Genomic DNA, 16641 nt, shown 5'->3' with positions numbered 1-16641 from the left:
TGTAAATTAATAACAATTTTTAAAAAAACAGACACACACACACAGAAACTAATGTTGATATGTAAGTGTGCAAGTAAAGACATGGTTCTGATTTATCTTGTTAACAGAAATAAGGACATACCCATTCACCGATGTCCTGGTTCAATGTTGGCCAGTAATAGCCAGCAACTACCCTGTTCCGGGTACCTCTGACACCATTGTGGTTCCCGGTACCAGGGTTATTGTGGCATTCCATCAAAACCGACTTCTTCTCCTCCTCTGACTAGAGATGGCACGATACCACTTTTTTATGTCCGATACCGATACCGATATCATAAATTTGGATATCTGCCGATACCAATATGAATCCGATATAGTGTTTTTTAATCAACAAAACAGTTTTTTTTAAATATCTTGCTGCATTTCGTATAAGTTCATACTCAAGTTTAAAACAACAACTACACTAAAGCTATTCTGTTATACCTGTATGCAAAAAAAAATGTTTAGCTTACTAGGGTATATATATTAGACTTAATAGTCACTATATACAGTAATTGACTTGTATTCATTTTACATCAAATTAAAACTTTGGGTGTCAGATAATTATTTATTAAAAGCTTTTAAATGAGAATAAGAAAGAAAAGTATGTCTTTGTGCCCCCTTTTCCCTGTTAATGCCCTATCGGCCCCCCTGGCTAAACTTTGCTAGATCCGCCCCTGCACAGTTACCAGCCGTCAGCTACGTAGAAAAAGATCCTCGAGTAGAAAGTAATATTACAGTTTTTTGTGAATGCTTAAACCCTAACTGTGATTCCTGTAGCACAATCTCTAAAACTATTCAGACTTATAGCAAAACCACTCACTGAGTTTGCAAAACTAAAAGCACAAAAACTGCTTTGCACTCAGTTTGCAATTTTGTAACACACACTTTGCAAAACTGTAGGCACAATTCACTGCACAACACTCAATTACCAAATTTCCAACACACTCCTAGCAAAAGTATACACATGTATGGCTATCATTAACACTAATTTGCCAACTGTCTGGCACACTTTCACATGTGAAAACTTTTTTAGATAATTAGTTCACTTTGCAATCAGCCTAAGCACTATAATCCAGGTAAGCTGTGTGTGCGGAGTACAATGGAGGGAGCAGAAAGAGTGAGAAGTAGAGGAGGCCGAGGAAGAGGACGTGGAGGTGAAGAAGTAGGATGAAGAGGACGACAAGGACAAGGAGGAGCAAGAGGAAGACGAGGAGGGAGGAGAGGAAGATGAGGAGGGGTGAGAGGAAGGGTAGGAAGAGTAAGAAATAGAATCACTGATGACATCAGAGCTACAATAGTGGACCATGTAATCAACCGTGGAATGACCCTGAGGGTAGCTGGCCAACGGGTCCAGCCTAACTCGAGCCGCTACACTGTAGCAAGTACCATAAGGACATCTTGAAATGAGAATCGGTGAGTATAGTCACTTCGCACAAAGATTTGTAGCACTGCCATATGCCAATGAGAAACACACCAATACCATTGATGTAAAAATACTGAAATTGTTACTTTACAGAATTGCTAGATGACCAGATGCTGGGGCAGAGGAAGCATGTTCACTGCAGACCAAGTAACCCATATAGTCATTATGGCGGTTGCAAATAATCCTATACTTGGAAATAAACACTTGTGTTTGTTTTGATGTGTTTGAATAAACACCAGTACTTGAAGTTTGGATCCCTCTATGCTTATGGATCTATGACAGAAGTATGAGCTCAAACTGACATAGCCTACCTTGTGCACAGAGAAAGCAAAAGCCAGATGTGTTTTGTATTCATACCATCAGTGTGCAGTTGGCGCATTGTGTGCTTAGTAGATGATGGCTTGTGTGTACTGTTTGATACGGAAACACCATTTTTACGAAGGTGTGAAGAGTTAATCTAGCTGTGTTTGCTTTTGCAAGAGAACTACAATGTTTTGATTATTGGGTGACAGGTTTTCTTATTTGTGTGAAGAGTTTTGCAAAATTAGCCAATAGTTACAATAAATGTGCTTAAGCAATCAGAAAAAACTGTAAATAAATTCTAACAACAGCTTATCAAGCTTAAACGTGCTGCTGTTGTTCAGCCGCTGGTTTCCTCTTTCTGGTGCAAAGTGGGCCAAAAACAAACAAGAGAGACGGACTCCCGACAGAAAAGCCGATCAGCTGATCATTAACCAGTTTCATGATTGAAGTAGCAGCAAGAAGAGGCAGTCGCTTGTTAAGCTTAACGCAGGAATGCTTTAAATTCAGAGATGGACTTACACACTTGCTTTACTTCTCTCGGGGATAACTTTGTCGGAAATGAAATGCCGGGTTGCTAGCGAAGCTCCACGTGCTATCCAGACCACCGACAGGTCCCGCATGCCACAGCCGCTCTATCACGTGATGCATACTGCTCCGACATGCTAACGTTCTGAGGCGAGTTACGGCTTGTTGCAAGTTTTGTGAGGTGCTTTCGTGATATTTAATGGATCGGATTACATTTTTTATTTTTCTCCGATATCCGATCCAGTAATTTAGGTCAGTATCGGACCGATACCGATACGTAATATCGGATCAGTCCATCTCTACCTCTGACATGACTACCAGGCGCATGCACTGCATACTGGGGCCAGTGTAGAAGAGTCTGTTGTCTGTTATAAGATGAAAATGAAAAAAGCTAAGAGAGTTGCTGACGACATTAAATAAAATGTCTGATAAAGTTTGGGACAATGTATCGTACTGCTACTAGCTAGCATGACGGAGTTTCTATACAGCTGGGTGGGTGCTATGATGTTACTGATGTAGAACTTTATTTTGTTCATAAGGTTAATTATTAGAGTTGCCAACCATCCCGTAAAAAACGGAATGGTCTCGTATTCAGAGAAAATATTACGCGTTTCGTATTGAGGTGAAAAGGAATGCAGTTTGTCCCGTACTTCAGCTACAATGAAAAAGACACAAAGCTGGAGTTACTCTGCGTCTTTACGCTGCACAGCTGCCTCTTCTTCTCTCATTCTCTCCCCCCTCCCTCTCCTGTTGCTACTTCAATCATGAAACTGATCAATGATCAGCTGATCGGCTTTTCTCTCGTTTGTTTATCGCCCACTTTGCACCAGAAAGAGGAAACCAGCGGATGTAGCGCTAAACAGCAGCACGTTTAAGCTTGATCAGCTGTTGTTAGAATTTATTTAATATTAATTTCTAGTATCAGCTGATGTTTGCTGGAGCCACAGCTGTAAAGCTGCTGGTCATGATATCGGTTTGAATATGTGGTGAGAGGGAAAAATGAGGATGAAACCAGGAGATGTCCTTACTGAATCATCAGAGCTGAACAGGTGATGGAGAAACAGGTTTACCTTTTAGGTGACATGAATGAGTTGAAGGGAAGTTATGAACTGTTTCTGAGAGACAAATAACACCAGGATCCTTTTTCCGATCGGGTTTCTGGTACGGATCGGGTAGCGACACCCGACACAGGTATCGAAGCTTTGACACACAGGACACATCACTAACCGACTGTAATTTAACTTTCTCAAATATCTAGGAGTTTGTAGCGGCGTTGTATAGTGAGGAAATCCGTGTGCCTGCTGAACTTGCAGCGGGACTTCCAAGCTGTGCGTGTAATTTAACACTTTTAGTTTAAGGCTGTTTTTGCATCAGCAGAAATTGTTGTGAATGTGTCTCAAGGGATTCACACATACACACAACACAAGTGGAGATCAAACAATCACCGGTGTCACGTCTGCACAGCTGTTCTATATGTGAGCTGTGGGGCGTAGCCGGGCGTGCCGGGGTGTCTTAAAGAAATATCCACACGCCACATATGGAATATGTAACGGTGTGGAGAAATAGTCTCTCACTAAGAGAACTAAGAGAACCAAAGTTACTCCGTAACCGTACGATTAGTTCCTCAAAGTTTGGTCTCCCTTGCTTTTTTATTTGCCAGATGAATTGTCCCAATTGTTGAGAGGGGCCAGTTGTCTTTAGTGTGCCTCCAGGTAAATTGGAAGTCAGCACAAAGGATGGGAGTTCACTTTTGTCTCTTATTTTTTGAAATCTGTGGGGGGTTTTCACTCAGGTGGGGGGGGGGGGGGGGGGGGGGGGGTCTTTCTCTCCTCCTTTTCCCATATATGTGTTTTGTTTGTCTCCTTATTTATGAAGGAGTCCTTTTATGATCTACAACGTACTTTTATTATTCAATCTTAGCCAGCCAGAAGAACAAGAGTATCTCACCGCTTCTTAGCTCGCATGCCCATGTTAACAGATAGGGCCACCTTGTGGTATGGCATGAAACTACATTAATTTACAGCAACAGCTGCTGATCATTACAATATGTATCTGTAAATGTACGTAATGATTTGAAATGTATGGGATTCTGTTTGTTTTTCACTTTGTGCTGTTAATGAATAAAAACTGTTGAATCATAAAGGGGTTTGGATAATTAGCACATTCCCTAGAACTGTTTCAGCTGCTCGACAGGCTTAATTCAGTGCAATGTACAACAAAATGAAAAGAAGTGTTTTTAATGTTGATAATCACAGGTTCCCATCTGTTTTGCACCAGTTTTTAATCCTTCTCAGAGTTCGTGTCATCAGAATTGTCAAGGCTAGAAACTGTTTTCAGTAAGTTCAAACGTAAGTATTTAAATAAGAGACTGTCTGAAAAGGTAGCATTCATTAAATTAGCGCAGGCTTCTTCTGACCTATCGCAACAGTCCACTTCACTGTACACTGAAACGGACAGAGCGGCTGCTCTCGCACTGCTGGTTGAGTCATTGGAGCCTCAGGCAGAAGTCATCTTTATGGCAGTAATCTTTTGAAGAAGCCTGTATATAATTACACTTTATTTAAAGTAAACAAGTTTACATATAAAATGCACATACACATACAATTACATATACAAAACCATGAGCACATACAAAAAGGAGAAACAAGGAGGAAAATCTAGCATCTGAGTCCACACAACGTTCACAAGACTTACAGTTTTAATTCGTTCCAGGGGAAAACTTTCCCAAGTTTCAGGTCCATTGTTCGTCTTCTCCGCAGGTCTGTAATGATATGTTTACTCACCACATCACTACTTATCATCTTTTGTTCAAGTACTCCTTTGGCACGGGTTTTCCAAATATGTGTGTTTATTACACACATTACTAACCAAAAGAGTCTCCTTTTGTCGTCACACATTTTTTCTTTAAACAAACCATATTTAACTGCTTTAATATTAACATCCACATCATAGCCAATCTCTGTCATCTTCTGTCTTATCTCAGTTGTCCTATAACAATCCAATAGAAGATGTTCTAGGGTCTCATCTTTATCACAGTCTGTCATAGGACATTTCATGGTGGTAACAAAGCAACTCCATTGTACCACCGCTCTCACAGGGAGGCGCCCGAGCGAGATGAGCCATACCACGTCTCTCATGCTTTCAGATAATAATTTGTCTTGTATATTTTTAACTATTGAAAGGTTTTCATCTTCATTTGCATACTTATATTGAATTACACCTTCATTTTTGGTTTCATTAATTTTTTTATAGATATTTTTTGTATTATCTTGGAGAATATTTAATTTATAATTACCATCTCCTTCCTTTAATACTAAATATTTGTTACCCACGTGGTACATTGAGCTTTCTGCAGTGAAGTTCTTGACAAAAATAAGTTGCAAACACATTCAGAATTTGAGTGTGCTGCATGTCATGAATAGTTGCTGCTTTGGATGCAGGTCACGTGGAAGCCAGACGAGGGAGATGTTACGCAGAGAATAAAGCGGCGACAGTAACCTGAGAATACGGTGTCATGTCTGCCTCAACACTACGGTCAGTATATGGCCCACTTAAAAAAAAAAAAAAATAATAAAAAAAAAAACCAAGAAAAACAAACCAAGAAAAAAACCCACCTACCGCAACTACTGCAGAGCTGTATCACACATCAAAAGCTTTTCCAATAAGGGTTCCAAGTCAGATTGACCATTTATATGAAAAGAAGTTTGATAGAACTTGACTAGACAAACAAAAGAGATAGGATCAGCTCTACAGAGGAGATGGGTGGCCCTGAAAAGGACCTTTGTTGCCATTGTTGTTGTCGTCAGTGCAGTAAGCTTAACCACCAAAGCCGTACAGAGTGCGGCCCTGTCTCTTGAGAGCGTACACCACATCCATGGCGGTGACGGTCTTTCTCTTGGCGTGCTCGGTGTAGGTGACGGCGTCGCGGATGACGTTCTCCAGAAACACCTTCAACACGCCACGGGTCTCCTCGTAGATCAGACCAGAAATACGCTTCACACCACCACGGCGAGCCAGGCGGCGGATAGCTGGCTTAGTGATGCCCTGGATGTTATCACGAAGCACCTTACGGTGACGCTTTGCGCCTCCTTTGCCGAGTCCTTTACCTCCCTTTCCTCTTCCACTCATTTTGGCTGTTCAGAAACAAATGTGAGTCGTTGCTTGACGGACTCCTGAATTTACATCTGATTTGAGGACGTAAAAGAAAACAGGAGTGCTTGAAACTACGGCCATCTACTGGCCTTTGGCGGAAACGAGGAACAGCATGACTGTGCCTGGGGTGCAGTAGCTATGGGGCGCCGTTTGTAAAGTGAAACATGCTGAAATTAACGGCAACATTTTTCCACATTTAGCTCAAAAACAAGTAATTTTTTACAACATTTAGTAAAATATTTGTAACTTTTCATATTTAAAACAGAATTTTAAATGTTAAATCTAAATGTTAAATATTCAATCTAAATGTTAAATCTAAATATTATATTTAAATCTAAATGTTAAATCTAAATGTTTAGGCTAACATGCAAATTTATTGCACGGATCCGCGGAAATACCAAAATAAAAGCTTTCCGAAAACCTCCAGTGCAAAAGTGTGCCGGTAGTGGTCAGACACGTTCTCACTCCCAAAGCGTAATAATTTTCTCTAGGTGACAAATTGTCAACATGTTATGCTTTTGGGTACCCAACACGTTCCTAAATTATAGCATCGGAAAAAGGAGAGCTCAATCTACACATGTTCGTTCATTTTCTAAAGATCGATTTGGAAAACACTATTTTACGTCATTTAACTGCTAGTAAAGGTTATGAATAAGGTTATAGTTAGGGATAAGGTTAGGTTTAGGGCTGGAACACATGGCTGGAACGTCTATTATGGCGGGACCGTCATTCCACTGGAATTCAGCCATAACCCGACCATGAGAAAGCACATCCGGCGATTTAGCTGAAAACATCGGAAGATCCGTTTTGTCGGCCATCCAAAGGTTCAGCAGTAGTGCACTCTTAGCAGCTGCAGTCTCCACTTCACAATCGCTGCAGCACATGTCCAGCAAAATCGCTGGACATGCTCGTAGGCAAGAAGTGAAGCAGCACATGGCGGGGAGAAGTGAGGAGGAGAACAGACACAATGTTGCACCGGAGGTTTTCGGGAAGCTTTTATTTTGGTATTTCCGTTGATCCGTACAATAAATTTGCATATTAGCCTAAACATTTAGGTTTAACATTTAACATTTAGATTAAGATTTAACGTTTAGATTTAAATATAACATTTAGATTTAACATTTAACATTTAGATTAAGATTTAACATTTAGATTTAAATATAATATTTAGATTTAACATTTAACATTTAGATTTAAATATATTTAGATTTAATAGTTAACATTTAGATTTAATATTTAACATTTGATGAAAAGTTACAAATATTTTACTAAATGTTGTAAAAATTACTCGAAAAAATATGTTTTTGTAAGGTTTTGAGCTAAATGTGGAAAAATGTTGCCGTTAATTTCAGCATGTTTCACTTTACAAACGGCGCCCCATAAGTAGCTGTGTACTGTACACGATATGAGATTGAGTACTACATGTGTCACAGAGACAATCCAACAGTTTATATCCAGTTAATATCTTTATTAAAGGCCAATAACCAGTGGTGCCTCCAACAGAGCCAGAAAAGGGGGGAAGGTCATGCCATGAAATATTATTAGTTGTCCCCAGATCAAATAGGTTGTTAATGAGGTTTTACCTTGAAACTCTGAATACCAGAACTTCCATACTTCCAGAATCAATGTAGTTTTAGAAGTGGCTTTAGTACATGCAATAGCATTCACAGATGATCGCAACAGATTATTCAGAATGTCAATACTATATTTTCTGACTTGAAAGTGGCAGCGAGTCATTCTCTGGGGGCGCTATATCTATGATCTCTACTTGACTGGACTGATCTGGACAGCTTCACAGTATAATTTTTCTGTATGTTATCAATGTTAGTGTCAAAGTCTGAACACAGTTTGTGCAGTGAGATTAGTTTAACAGAGTTCCCAAAAGTCAGCTTCAATGCAACATCAGCGATGTGGCCTAGGTATTGGATCAACGCCAGCGGAACATGACGATGCTGTGTTTCCATGCTCAAAGTTAGTTCAAAGAATTGTGTTAAATTGTTAGTTTTTTATACATCTTTGGGGAGTGAAAAAAAAAAATGCACCTGTGAACTGAACATGAACTGTGAAAAATATCTGATCCATGTTAGGCTTATTGTTATGTACATTCATAGTTTATAGCCAATTTAAACAACGGGAGTTTACCAAAGGTACTTTAGAGCAGGGGTGTCACAGTCTTCTTCTACTGTAAGTAATGTAAACTTATGTGTAGCAGGAAAGAATTGGAAGTCCTGGTAAGTACTGGTGCTCAGATCAAGTTACTGAATGCCACCTTCATGCCAAGCATATGGCTTCTATTATATTTAAAAATAATAATAATAATAATAATAATAATAATAATAATAATAATAATAATAAAACAAGAACAACAAAAAAAGCCAAGAACGTTGTACTGTCTTGTATGAGGTTAATGTTATTGTAAGAAAGGAGCGCGCTCTCTGTGTGAGTGTGTTGGCTCTGAAAAGAGCCGTTGTTTGTAGGAGGGCGTGCAGACAGCTTAAGCCCTCTCTCCGCGGATGCGGCGAGCCAGCTGAATGTCTTTGGGCATGATGGTGACCCTCTTGGCGTGGATGGCGCACAGGTTGGTGTCCTCGAAGAGTCCGACCAGGTAAGCCTCGCTGGCCTCCTGCAGAGCCATGACAGCGGAGCTCTGGAAGCGCAAGTCGGTCTTGAAATCCTGAGCGATCTCACGGACCAGGCGCTGGAAGGGCAGCTTGCGAATGAGCAGCTCGGTGGACTTCTGGTAACGGCGGATCTCGCGCAGAGCCACGGTGCCGGGCCTGTAACGGTGAGGTTTCTTGACGCCTCCGGTGGCCGGGGCGCTCTTACGAGCGGCCTTAGTGGCCAGCTGCTTCCTGGGGGCTTTGCCGCCAGTGGATTTGCGAGCGGTCTGCTTGGTTCTTGCCATTCTTTCTCTCTTTAACTTTCCTGCGTTTAAAACAGAAAATGTAACAAGCGGAGGAGACTCGCCGCTCTTAAAGTGTGTGACTGGCTGTGACGCGGTGCCGCTGCGGCTCGTGATTGGTGAGGGGCTCCGCGTGATGCTCAGCACCGCTCAGAGGAGCCCCGCCCCGCCTAAGTGTGCGCTGCTCATTGGAGGAAGGTGCTTTGAAAAGGCGCGCTGCCGCGAGCCTGTCTGCGATTGGTGTGTGACGAAGCCGCCCGCGCTCTGCGGAAATATAAGCCAGGCTCGGCGCCGATCGGGCCACATTTCCTTTGAGTGTTGACACTGCGAAGAGAAGGTTCAAAATGAGTGGGCGTGGCAAAACCGGAGGCAAAGCCAGAGCTAAGGCTAAGACCCGTTCATCCCGTGCCGGGCTCCAGTTCCCCGTGGGTCGCGTCCACAGGCTGCTGCGCAAAGGTAACTATGCGCAGCGCGTGGGTGCCGGCGCCCCCGTCTACCTGGCAGCTGTGCTCGAGTACCTGACCGCTGAGATCCTCGAGCTGGCTGGCAACGCAGCCCGCGACAACAAGAAGACTCGTATCATCCCACGTCACCTGCAGCTGGCTGTGCGCAACGACGAGGAGCTCAACAAGCTCCTTGGCGGAGTCACCATCGCCCAGGGTGGTGTGCTGCCCAACATCCAGGCCGTGCTGCTGCCCAAGAAGACCGAGAAGCCTGTCAAGGCCAAGTAAATGCCAAAGCCTCTGCTTCACGCACGAAACAAATAAACAAAGGCTCTTTTCAGAGCCACACACTTCTTTCTGAGCAAACATCCTTGTGTATATGGAAATGTAGTATTACCTTATTCTCGTGTGTGTGTGTGTGTGTGTGTGTGGGGGGGGGGGGGTTCTTTTGCCTCCCAACCAGATCTTCAGGTTGTTTTAATTTATTATTAACAATAATATAAAATTATGCACAATGAATTACTAATGTAAAAATAGTTCAACAAAAGTTCAACACTGCCCCTAGCATCCTGGAGCACTTGTGTTGTCTTTTGTAGGTGTTTTGGAGTTTTTGTGTTTTGTCTGTAGGGGCCACCGTAAATATACTTTTATTTATTCACTCCACATGAAATGTAATAAATCAACTATAATAAAATCCAACTATTCACATTTCAACTTTTAACTATTTAAATTTTCAGCTTTTTCCTTTTACAAATTTAAAGTGAAACAACACAAAACACTGCAAACCACAACACAATTAAATAGAAATTATAATATGAAAATAAAAAGAAGATGCATATTCTCTGTCATATGGACCTGCATGAATAAACTTTGTCCCTGGCTCTCTTTCTCTCTGTCCCTCGTGCTCTGTTCACTTTCTGATTGTGAAATGTGAGCCATGATAGTAATACAAGCTGCAAGTGTTATGAGAAAAAAACAAACCCAAAAAGTATCTTATCTTGCTTTGACAATAATGCTATTATTGTGAATAAGAGAATGTTGCGTGATTGTGAGGAAGGAGCTCTGGCGTGTTGCTGTGGTGGCTCTGAGAAGAGCCGTTGTTGAGTGCGAGAGTGTTGGCAGCTCACTTCTTCTTGGCTGCTGTGGCCGCCTTCTTGGCTTTGGGCTTGGCGGCCTTCTTGGCGAGGGCTTTCTTGGCTGCGGGAGGCTTCTTGGTGACCTTCTTGGGGCTCTTGGCTGCCGCCTTCTTGGGGCTCTTGCTGGGCTTTTTGGCCGCCACAGCGGGCTTCTTGGCCTTCTTGGGGGACTTCTTAGCTGCTGCGGGCTTCTTGGCTGCCGCTGGCTTCTTGGGGGACTTTTTAGCGGCTGCTGCCGGCTTCTTGGCTTTGGGAGCGGCTTTCTTTGCGGGCTTCTTGGCTTTGCTCTCGGTAGCCTTCTTGTTCATCTTGAAGGATCCGGAGGCCCCGGTGCCCTTGGTCTGCACCAGAGTGCCCTTGGCCACCAGGCTCTTGATGGCGGTCTTGACGCGGGCCTTGTTCTTGTCCACATCGTAGCCTCCGGCAGCCAGAGCCTTCTTGAGAGCGGCTGTGGACACGCCGCTGCGCTCCTTGGAAGCGGCCACGGCTTTCACGATCAACTCGCCCACGCTGGGGCCCACCTTCTTCGGCTTGGAAGCCGTCGTCTTCTTCTTGGCCGCCTTGGCCGGGGCGGCGGCAGCAGCAGGTGCTTCCTCTGACATTTTCCTCTTTCCTTCTGCTCGAGTCACGGTGCAGTGATGGCAACTCGGAAGCGTCACGCTGCACTTAAACGCACCATGAGAACCGTGGAGAGTGAATGTAGCGCGCGCCGCTCTCGCGTGCGCCACGCAATGCTTCCGTTTGTGTTTCGTGTCTCGGGATCAAAGAGCTCAAAGTGAGTGTGTGAGCAGCACTGCAGGCCGACAGTGGAGCAGTCCACAGCGGACTCGTGTCTCCTCGGGCAGGCCTCGTGTCGGGCTCTGGTGCTCTCTGCTCTTGCTTTGTGGAGCCTCCAAAGCTTAGCGACTCAGTGCGGAGCTCAGCGCTGCTCGGCGGCTTTTTGCGCTCTTTTCTTTCCTAAAACAAAGGAGCCGCAGCACAGCTCCGTGAAAAGCCCTTTTCCGACTTAAAAGCAGCATCTGGTGAGCGCAGCTGTGGGACAAAGTGACGCCGCGAACTCCCAGCAAACACACCGATGCAGCTGGACGCCCACGGAGCAGCGAGACGTCTGTGAGAGCTGCTCACTTCTAACCAAAGCACAGCGGCCTCGAGTTTCACTCACGTTGTTGTATATCAGAAATCACCATTAGTTAGTCACCTTACGGCAGCTCGCTTCCACACTTTGGCCCTGATCTCTTAGTCTGCATCAGTCCGTTTCCTTCCAGCTACAGTTACCGACTCTACTATAAACAACAACAGCGAATGAACACGTGAATACACACATCCACCAACTGATCACTAAGTATCTCAATGTGCAATACTCAATACCTGCTAAAAAACATCCAACATCTCACTATTAAACATTCTCTTTTTGTCGCTACTAGTCAAACGTATTTTTATATCTATTTCATTTATTTAATCAGAGTAATATTGCTGTTATTTTTTTGGCATTTATTTAATCCTGCTCTGTCCACGTTGCTGCTGTAACAAGGTGAATTTCCCAGCTCTGGGACTAATAAAGCTTATCTTATGTCCTGGATAGCGACCTCAGTCTAATCTAGTACAGTGCATTTAATTATGCCCAGTATATCTGTGCTCCTTTTTCTGGAGGATTCTATTATTCTTCCACCCACTAAAAAAATGTAACCACAGATTGTTGTCCAAGATAAGTAAAATGCTGCACAATACCTCCCACCCTCCCATCGTGTGCTTGACCAGTCACAGAAGAGCGTTTAGTGAGAGACTGAGATGACCAAAGTTCACCTCTGAATCAGAATGGGTTTTATTTCCTAATGTTGAGCAGGTTTACAACATTAGGAAATTGCTTCGGTACTTAGTGCAAAACACACTGTAAGACAACACTTAACTAAACATAAAAAATAAAAGTGCTAAGCAGATAGATATATCTTATTCATAGCACTTGCTATAATAGTTGTACTATCTAAAGGCATATAGAAAGGTGGCTACGGAGCCAACAAATTATGAATTAGATTCAAATAGGCACAACTTTGGTTTTTTTATTTCTATATGATGAACTCTGCATTATTAAGTGATAAGAACAAGTAATCTTATGTCCTGTAATCATTATGACGCTATAATTTGAGATACAATAAATAAAATACGTTTTTGTACAAAGTATCGTATCGGATCAGTATCGTCGATACCACCCTGAATATTACTCGTTATCGGATCGGAAAGGAAATCAGTGGTATCGCACATCACTAGTGATTATAGTGTTTACGAGCACATCAAGTCAAGTGGCTTTGTTATTTCAACCATGTGCAGTGCTACAGTACACAGTGAAGCAAGACAGCGTTCTTCCAAGACCGTGGTGCTACATAGGACAATCAACACAGGACCACATAAAGTGCAAATGTACAACATAAGAAAAACGGCGCAACCCCAGATCAGAACGATACAGACAAATTGATACTAAATTTTAAGTTTACTGCTTCTTTGGATTCTGCTATGCAAATTTTTTGTGAAATGACAAACTTTGGATATCAGAGGGAAAAAAAACAACAACAAACAAACCACACAAAACACTTCCATTTCACACACCGTAAAGGAACTGTCAAAATGAGTTAACTGGCCAGAGCAACATTTGTGTTCAGTACTGTTTTCAATTTGTTCTTTGGAATTTGCTTTGTATTGAATGTATTTGGAAATCAGAATATATATGTAAAAAAATAATATAATAATCAGCCCTTATCCCCAAGGGGCAAATAAGATACAATGGAGCAGCACGACATTGAAGACAAGGACAGGGCATAAACAGGCAATAAGAATGAGATAATAAATACACAGCATATACACAGTTTTAAAATTAAAGTGACTGAATAGGTGAATAAATAACTAAGTGACTAAAAGTGAATAAAGTGGCAGCACAAAAAGAGCGTAGAGTAGTTCATGTTTACAGGTGTGGGAAATGGTCTTAAGGGCTGGAGTTAAAAAGCAGAGTGGCTTTGGGGACAGAGGTGGCTCTCCTCCTCTCAGTCCTACAGGAAATGCAGCAGAGGCGCCGCCCACAGGGGAGCCATTGAAATGCACTGAAAGACTGTCAAACATAAAGTGGCATTAATGTTGTATTTGTAGTTACTTTGTCATCGTTCCACAACACACACAAGACATTTCCTGAGTCTGGGTCAATGTAGCGGATCAATAGCACCTAGTGACAAAGAAGCATTTCCGCGATTGCAGTAGTTGGCAACATAGTAACTGCACGTTTGAAGGTAGAACGTATGCTCTTCAGGACAGAGTGGGTGGCTCTGAAAAGAGCCGTTGGGTTGACTGACAGCAGGATCAGTTTACTTGGAGCTGGTGTACTTGGTGACGGCCTTGGTGCCCTCAGACACGGCGTGCTTGGCCAGCTCACCGGGGAGCAGCAGGCGCACTGCGGTCTGGATCTCCCTGGACGTGATGGTGGAGCGTTTGTTGTAGTGGGCCAGGCGAGAGGACTCGGCAGCGATGCGCTCGAAGATGTCGTTGACAAACGAGTTCATGATGCTCATGGCCTTGGAGGAGATCCCGGTGTCGGGGTGGACCTGCTTCAGCACCTTGTACACGTAGATGGCGTAGCTCTCCTTCCTGGTCTTTCTCTTCTTCTTGCCGCCCTTGCCGGCGGTCTTGGTCACGGCTTTCTTAGAGCCCTTCTTGGGCGCGGACTTCGCGGGTTCAGGCATTTTGTTCCTTCGATACTCTGCAGCAACGAATGAGCTGTGTAACAGAGAGCAGCTCCTTTTATACAGCCTGTATGCTAATATCACTGCGCAGGCCCTCGGCTCTCATTGGCTGAGCTGCACAGTGGGCCGGACATTGCGTTGGAGGAAATCTATGAATTGTGCTACAACAGGCGCGCGTCTAACAAAGAAGTGGTCTGTGTGATCGTTTCCTCATTTGTTGGAACGGTCATTTGTATTAAATGAGCAGTAAATGTAGTGCTCTGTATGGCAAATATGGAGGATTTAGGGAGACACAGACTGAAAGCTAGAAAATGCTTAAGATGTGACTACAGTCTACAGTAGTGAATTGGGCCTCAGCAGCAGCAGTGTTTCTTTGGGGCAGTGAGCTTTGTTATCTTCACACCATGCTGGCGTTTTCAGAGTGATGATGATGACATTTACAGTTTTTTCTGATTGCTTAAGCACATTTTTTTGTAACTATTGGCTAATTTTGCAAAACTCTTCACACAAATAAGAAAACCTGTCACCCAATAATCAAAACATTGTAGTTCTCTTGCAAAAGCAAACACAGCTAGATTAACTCTTCACACCTTCGTAAAAATGGTGTTTCCGTATCAAACAGTACACACAAGCCATCATCTACTAAGCACACAATGCGCCAACTGCACACTGATGGTATGAATACAAAACACATCTGGCTTTTGCTTTCTCTGTGTACAGATGTCAATTTGAGGTCACACCTTGTCATAGTGTCATGTAAACATACAAGGATCCAAACGTCAAGTATTGGTGTTTATTAACACTCATCAAAACCAAGACAAAGTCAGAACACAAAATAGGAATTCCACAAATAAAAGGGGAAAAAAAAAAAAAAAAAAACCACACACACACACACACACACACACACACACACACACACACACACACAATCAGCCTACATCATGTCGTCTTTCTGGGTCCGGCCACGTCGCCTGCGATATCCTCCAGTCCAAGGCACCGGGGAAAATATCTCCTTGAATGCTGTATCCAGGCCTGACATGATGCCTGGTCAATATCTCCACATGCCTCCTCCATTGCCTGTAAAAGGGCTACCTGTTGATGAGGATGACGGTCATACACTTTCCAGCGCCAGGCAGAGAAGAACTCCTCGATGGGATTCAAGAATGGAGAGTATGGAGGGAGGTTGAGTGCCATGAAGGATGGTTGGTCTGTAAACCAGTTGCGGACCAAAGCAGCCCTATGGAAACTAACATTGTCCCATATGATGACATATCGGGTCTGCTCTGGTCTCTGAACAGTGAGCATGTCATGCAAGGTGTCCAGGAATGCAATAATGTGTGCAGTGTTGTATGGGCCTATGGTTGCATGATGGTGAACAACACCATTTTGGCTTATAGCTGCACACATGGTTATGTTACCACCACGTTGTCCTGGGACATTGATGATGGCACGGTGTCCAATAATGTTCCTGCCACGTCTCCTGGTTTTACTGAGGTTAAAACCGGCCTCATCTACAAAAAGTAGCTCATGTCCCATTGCATCTGCTTCTAGTTCCATCACTCTCTGGACAAGACAAAACAAATGCAACACATCAGGCCCATGCACAGCACTACAGTATGCACCTCCAAATTCAGAACCAATGACACTAGCTTACCTGCACGTAGTCATATCGCAGTTGCTTTACACGTTCTGTGTTTCTCTCGAAAGGAACTCTGTAAATTTGCTTCATTCTTATTCTGTGGCGCGCAAGTACACGACTTAGTGCAAGCATTTCTGCACTGTGTATATTACTCTTACTGCTCCTTCCATTGTACTCCACATAGACAGCTTACCTGTGGCCTGTTTATAGTGCTTAGGCTGATTGCAAAGTGGACTAATTATCTAAAACAGTTTTCACATGTGAAAGTGTGCCAGACAGTTGGCAAATTAGTGTTAATGATAGCCATACATGTGTATACTTTTGCTAGGAGTGTGTTGGAAATTTGGTAATTGGGTGTTGTGCAGTGAATTGTAC

The 16641-nt window shown here is 43.1% G+C and overlaps 4 protein-coding genes and 1 pseudogene across 4 annotated transcripts; 1 reads left to right on the top strand and 4 right to left on the bottom strand.

Annotated features, from left to right (window-relative positions):
- Positions 1-4656: 4656 nt before the first annotated feature.
- LOC146667376 (histone H4) lies at positions 4657-6405 on the bottom strand. Its single transcript, XM_085408452.1, has one exon. It carries the CDS (start codon positions 6398-6400, stop codon positions 6089-6091), a length of 312 nt encoding a protein of 103 aa, XP_085264578.1. The 5' UTR covers positions 6401-6405; the 3' UTR covers positions 4657-6088.
- A 2363-nt stretch (positions 6406-8768) lies between these two features.
- Positions 8769-9345, bottom strand: LOC146667375 (histone H3). Its single transcript, XM_085409076.1, has one exon. It carries the CDS (start codon positions 9327-9329, stop codon positions 8919-8921), a length of 411 nt encoding a protein of 136 aa, XP_085265202.1. The 5' UTR covers positions 9330-9345; the 3' UTR covers positions 8769-8918.
- Positions 9346-9649: 304 nt separating this feature from the next.
- LOC146667374 (histone H2A) lies at positions 9650-10201 on the top strand. Its single transcript, XM_085409077.1, has one exon. It carries the CDS (start codon positions 9671-9673, stop codon positions 10055-10057), a length of 387 nt encoding a protein of 128 aa, XP_085265203.1. The 5' UTR covers positions 9650-9670; the 3' UTR covers positions 10058-10201.
- Positions 10202-10255: 54 nt separating this feature from the next.
- On the bottom strand, positions 10256-11553 carry LOC146667373 (histone H1 pseudogene; annotated as a pseudogene).
- A 1427-nt stretch (positions 11554-12980) lies between these two features.
- On the bottom strand, positions 12981-14644 carry LOC146667372 (histone H2B). Its single transcript, XM_085408450.1, has one exon. It carries the CDS (start codon positions 14625-14627, stop codon positions 14253-14255), a length of 375 nt encoding a protein of 124 aa, XP_085264576.1. The 5' UTR covers positions 14628-14644; the 3' UTR covers positions 12981-14252.
- Positions 14645-16641: the final 1997 nt, after the last annotated feature.

This window comes from Rhamphochromis longiceps, linkage group LG6 (assembly GCF_057381845.1).
Source record: "Rhamphochromis longiceps isolate RC_006_pf linkage group LG6, R_longiceps_female_GT1.1, whole genome shotgun sequence".
In the NCBI taxonomy this organism is placed as follows: domain Eukaryota; kingdom Metazoa; phylum Chordata; class Actinopteri; order Cichliformes; family Cichlidae; genus Rhamphochromis; species Rhamphochromis longiceps.
Note: the sequence above shows the minus strand (reverse complement) of the source record. Positions and strands in the feature narration are given on the sequence as shown.